This window comes from Vicia villosa, linkage group LG1 (genome assembly GCF_029867415.1).
Source record: "Vicia villosa cultivar HV-30 ecotype Madison, WI linkage group LG1, Vvil1.0, whole genome shotgun sequence".
Classification (NCBI taxonomy): Eukaryota; Viridiplantae; Streptophyta; class Magnoliopsida; order Fabales; family Fabaceae; genus Vicia; species Vicia villosa.
In genome coordinates, this window is record NC_081180.1 from 68,205,796 (window position 1) to 68,211,084 (window position 5,289).

The following is a 5,289-nucleotide window of genomic DNA, read 5'->3' on the forward strand; positions in this document are numbered from 1 at the left end:
AGTCGCATCCATTGCATTGTTTAAGACGGCCCTTGTGGCAATTGTTTGAGACGGCCCTTGTGGCAAATGTTTGAGACGGCCCTTGTGGCAATTGTTTGAGACGGCCCTTGTGGCAAATGTTTGAGACGGCCACTACGCCAAAAAGGACTTTAGACAGCGCACCTTAGACAGCGCTTTTATACAAAAGCGCTGCTATAAGTAAAATAAAAAATAAAACACGGAAACTGTTCAGGAAAATGAGAAAAAGCGCTGCTAAAAGGGTGACCTTAGACAGCGCTTTTGAAAAGCGCTGCTAAAAGGGTTGCTTTTGAAAGCGCTTTACGAAAGCGCTGGTAAAATACCACATTAGCCAGCGCTTTAAAAAAGCGCTGCCTAAGGCACTTCTAAAAGCGCTGCCATTAGTTTATAAAAAATAAAATAAAATTCAGAATCCCTTCAGACCTCTTCAGGCTTCCAAGAAACCCTATGGCCAGGGACGCAGCAAAGCTTCCATCTTCATCAAGCCCTATGATTAGAAGTAGCTACCGCCAAGACCTTCGCCTTCCAATCCTCTCAAACGCAGATTTAGAAGATTAGAAGAGAAGACTCAATTATTACGCTCACAACACAATCACATCGCTACCGAAGAAGAGAACAAGAACAAGAATCTACGCTGAATTCGGTAAGGTAGGTTCTCTATTTCCCTATGATTCTTTCGGAATTTGGGGGTAAACAAAAATTAGGGTTGTTAGGTTATGGTTCTGAATCTGATATTTAGGAATAGGGTTCAGAAATTCACTCTTTTATATTTTCTGGTTCTGAATCTTTTGACGAGTTTGTACCATGTTGTGTGTTTGAAATAAATTGCTTTTTTTATATCAGAGGGAAGTGCTTCTTGATCTATGGCTGCTGTTGGAGTAGAAGTGAAGCGTGCAGATGGTGCACCTGAGGAACATTGCTCTGCCAAGCTAACCAAGCAGGGTGAGGGGCTTCGACAGTACTATACTCATCACATCCATGAGCTACAGCTCCTTCTCCGTCAAAAGACCCATAATCTTAATCATCTTGAGGCTAGACGTAACGAGCTCAATTCTAGGGGTTCGTTAAATCTAATTCTAATACTCTTATTCATTCTGTAGTTCCTATATTTATCAATTAGTTACGTTTTTGTTTCTACTACTATTATTATTCAATTGGTAAGAATAATTCATTCTGACACAAATGTACCATTTCACAGCAACTGTTATTCACTTTGTTTCTTCAGGTTTTGGCTTGGTTTTGGAATTGGTGGTGATTACCCTCTTTCGGCTACACTTATGTCTGAATAAGCTAACAAAAAAACGTGAGGCGCTTTCATCGCTGCGGTGTTTGCTATGCAGGGATTCGAAATCATGGCTGGTGGATTATTTGCATTGATTGTAGCTACAACGTTTGATCACAAATATAAAGTTCCTATTTACGAAGAAAATCGGGAAGCGTCACTTGTGTTGCCGACTTTTGATTATGTTTGGCGTTTGATTTTAATGTTTGGTGCTGTTCCAGCAGCACTTACCTATTCAAGAGTGGGGAATTATTCTGCAAGAGTACTAGAGAAACCACCTTCTCTCATAACTCTACTAACACTTGGATCATCAAGTATAGAGATTATGAGCTGCTCAACTTCAATCTTCAAGGCCAGAATATGCTGCTGTTCTTAAATTTTCTTATACAATACTACACCTCAGGCATTTGAAACTTACTAACCTTTAAATGAATTCTTTTAGGAGAAGACTTAATTTCCCACCTGCCACTGCAAAGGTACACAAAAAATATGTCCATAGATCATGTTTTGATAAAAGATGTCCTTATTATACGTTGTCCATGATTCAAAGCTGACGGTGTACGTTTTTAAAGTTATACAGGCTTGTTAATTTCATTAATTTATTGCAGATACCTGGATTGGTGAATGTCGACTTTGCCGATGTTAGAGCTATAATGGCCAATGCAGGTTCTTCACTTATGGGGATAGGAACTGCAACTGGTATGTATGTAAACTGCTAGTAGGATTGTAATGCTGCTCCCGACTCCAAATTTTCTAGTCGACCCAACTAAATTACTCTGAAACTTGTGTTTTGCTTAAGTAATACGTGTAGAGTGTGGTGTGATTTTCAAACAATATATGTATGACTACCATATTTTATATTAGTTTACCATATGGCGCACATGTCTAGAGCTGTTAGGATATATAATATTTGGATAATTAGAGTAGTTAAGAGTTAGTAAGTTGATAAGTTTGTTAGGTGGCTGTTCAGACTTCAGAGTTATGCTGGTTATTTTTAGAAAGTCTTTAACTGGCCCTCAATTGGTAGAAGTGAAAGATGGCTATGAATAATTAAGTTGTGACTAGAGGAAGCTCTAGTGAGAGGAGAGTGCGCCTTTGTGGTAGCTTTGAGTGTAAGGTTATCTATCATCTTCATTGTATATCTTTTGTATCTTCTCTTCCAGTGTTGTTTTAGAGGATAGGTGGCATTGTCTTAATACTGTTCTTTAACATAAAGAATCCAAACAAAAACTTTGATGATGGATATTAATGCTTTTCTATGGTAAAATTTCACCTCTTTACCTCACTTTTTGTTAACTTAGAATTGAGATTGGAGGGAGCACAACCTTACAAAAACAATTTGTAAGGTGAAAATTACCCCCACTTATAAACATATGTTCAGGATAGATATTGTCCGATATGAGACCCTTAACATTAAAATTAACTCTTACGAGTCATGCCACACTTTAGTATTCTGGAGAAATGCCACACTTCAGTATTCTGGAGAAGCTCAAACTTTGATGGTGCATATGCTTTAATGCTCTTCAATAATAAAATTTCACCTCTTTACATCACTTTTTGTTAACTTGTACTAATATATATATATATATATATATATATATATATATATATATATATATATATATATATATATATATATATATATATATATATATATATATATATATATATATATAAATGTCCTTTGATTGGCATATACTTTTATTTGCTTAGGTCAGAACTTATATGTTCATTGTGGTTCAATGTTACTTCATATATTATTAATGTGTGTAATTTATCTTCTAGCCTCTTTTTGCATTGAAGGGAAAACAAGGGCAAGAGATGCTGCATTAAATACTATCCAGTCGCCCTTACTAGATATTGGTATTGAGAGGGCCATTGGAATTGTATGGAATATAACTGGTGGAAGTAATCTGACATTGTTTGAGGTAGTTGGCTACCCCTCTGGCTCTTACAGTTTTATCTAGTTAAATAGTATTTGATATACATCTGTGCACATAATGTTTCTCTCCTTTTATTGTTGAATGAATTTTGCACTGTTCTGATTTTGGTTTTATGTATGCGGGGCTGATTTATGCATTTGTTTTTTTTGTCTGGCCAGATTTGGTTTCGTATCATGTTCAGCTCGGTCTTTTTTGTGTTGGATGTAGGGATGGAAATTGTAGGTTTCTCAATTTCAAGGCTAACACTGAATAGGCTTAGGTGGATCAGTTCTGTCATGCTCCTACTCACACTATTTGTGTTGCCCTTTGACTTTATGCACATTAGTATTTTTGCATGATCACAGCTTGCCTTGGATCACTTCCGAAATGGACATAACCTGTATCGAGGATTTTGGTCTTGACTTTGCAAAGCTTTGGAGCCATTTGAGTTAGCATAGGGGTTGGCTGAAATGAATTGGTTAGAGAAGGTAGTTTAGAATTTTTAGGAATGTTAAGCAGTAGCATGTAGATTCATCATTAGCTTTGTGTAAATTATAACCATATTTACATGTTCAAAACTATGATCTGATCCAGGATTTCCAAAAAGAGATTATTATGTGAAATTATTAGTTTATGGTATATTGAAGGTGTTATTTTTAGTGAACTATGATTGAAGATGTTATTTTTATATATGAATAAGTTTTTTAATTTAAGATCAAAAAAATATTTTTATGTAAAAATGATTACTAAGTCTAATAATAATAATAATTTTTTTTAATCTATTTTATCAAATCAATTAAACTTATATTTTATTATTAGACAGCTCTTAAAGAGAAAAGCGCTGTCTAAAGTGGGGAAAAGTGCTGCCTAAAGGGGGGAATAGACAGCGCTTTTAAGAAAGCGCTGTCTAAAGTGATGCCTAAAAGATGATCAAAAGCACTGTCTAATGAAAAAGCGCTGCTAAAGGGGTACTGACAAAAGCGCTGTCTAATGCAAAAGCGCTGTCTAAAGTGGACATATAGCAGCGCTTTTAAAGTCAAAAGGCTGCCTAAAGGGGGTCTTTAGCAGCGCTTTTAAGGTGGAAAAAAGCGCTGCCTTTACCTACGGCAGCGGGGGAATAGACAGCGCTTTAAAGCGCTGCCTAAAGCCAAAAAAAGCGCTGTCTTTTTACTTGTTTGGCGTAGTGGGCCCAATGGCAAACTGTTTGAGACGGGAGTTTTACTCCAATGGTACCACATGCATATGCATAAGTTTGAGTCGCATTCGAGTCGCATTTGAATTGTGTTTGGATTGTTGAGATGACGAGGTGTTTGTTGTGACGTGATAATGATATGTTTGTTGTGACGTATTTGATATCGTACTTGTATATTTGAATATGTGATTCATGACATCTTTTCCGTTTTGAAAGTTGTATTATATTGATAAGTTGTTTTGTCGTGAAACTTGTTGTAAGATATTATGTGATGCGAAGTGGTGAAATTATGTATGATCTATATCTCCTATATTATTTATCATGCATTCCTTTATATTGTAAGATATCTCACCCCTTTGCTGATATTTCCCCTACCATGGGAAATGGGCAGGTACTCAAGATTAGTCGTGGATGTACGAGGTTATCTATGTGAAGTCTTTATGTTGCTTTATGGCAAGTCGAGTTGGTGTCCATTGCTCTGATACGTAGCACTCGGGGGAAATTAGTAGTTATTATATGATTATTGTATTCCATGATGACACTTGTGTTAAGTTGAATAATAAAGATGTTTATAAGTATAAGTTGTAAGTGGTGAATGAAGCTTTGTTCCGAATGCTATGTATCTTTATTAAATGCAATATAAGTATGTTTGTTTGGTTAAGTCGAATTGTGACATCCCATTGTTTGATGAATAATTTTAAATGCACTCTGATTTTCGCTTATAATTGCGGGGTAGATTTGGGGTGTTACAATAGTGGTATCAGAGCAGGTCGGTCCGTCCGGCCAATGTTGTTTAATGATGTTTATTTCCGTGTACACGACGAGTGTGTGAAACACTGTCGGTACTTGTTGCTCTTCTGATCGGTTGTCTGCAG

At 36.3% G+C, this 5,289-nt stretch overlaps 1 protein-coding gene across 5 annotated transcripts; it reads left to right on the plus strand.

Annotated features, from left to right (window-relative positions):
* The first annotated feature begins 402 nt into the window (after window positions 1-402).
* On the plus strand, window positions 403-3,886 carry LOC131608570 (cell division protein FtsZ homolog 2-2, chloroplastic-like). 5 transcript variants are annotated; one of them, XM_058880196.1, is made up of 6 exons: window positions 403-666; window positions 864-1,077; window positions 1,244-1,776; window positions 1,909-1,999; window positions 3,086-3,228; window positions 3,402-3,886. In XM_058880196.1, exons 3-6 carry the CDS (start codon window positions 1,729-1,731, stop codon window positions 3,579-3,581), a joined length of 462 nt encoding a protein of 153 aa, XP_058736179.1. In that variant the 5' UTR covers window positions 403-666; window positions 864-1,077; window positions 1,244-1,728; the 3' UTR covers window positions 3,582-3,886. The 5 variants fall into 5 exon arrangements, with proteins under 5 accessions (XP_058736179.1, XP_058736178.1, XP_058736182.1 ...); XM_058880195.1 differs by having other exon boundaries at window positions 405-661; window positions 862-1,077; XM_058880199.1 differs by having other exon boundaries at window positions 406-666; window positions 862-1,077; window positions 3,451-3,886.
* The last annotated feature ends 1,403 nt before the right edge of the window (window positions 3,887-5,289 follow it).

Coding starts and splice junctions, on each gene's coding strand:
- LOC131608570 (XM_058880196.1), top strand. CDS start 1,729: ATGAATTCTTTTAGGAGAAGACTTAATTTCCCACCTGCCACTGCAAAG. Junction 2,000..3,085: donor GGGGATAGGAACTGCAACTG/GTATGTATGTAA, acceptor TTTATCTTCTAG/CCTCTTTTTGCATTGAAGGG. Junction 3,229..3,401: donor GTAATCTGACATTGTTTGAG/GTAGTTGGCTAC, acceptor TTGTCTGGCCAG/ATTTGGTTTCGTATCATGTT.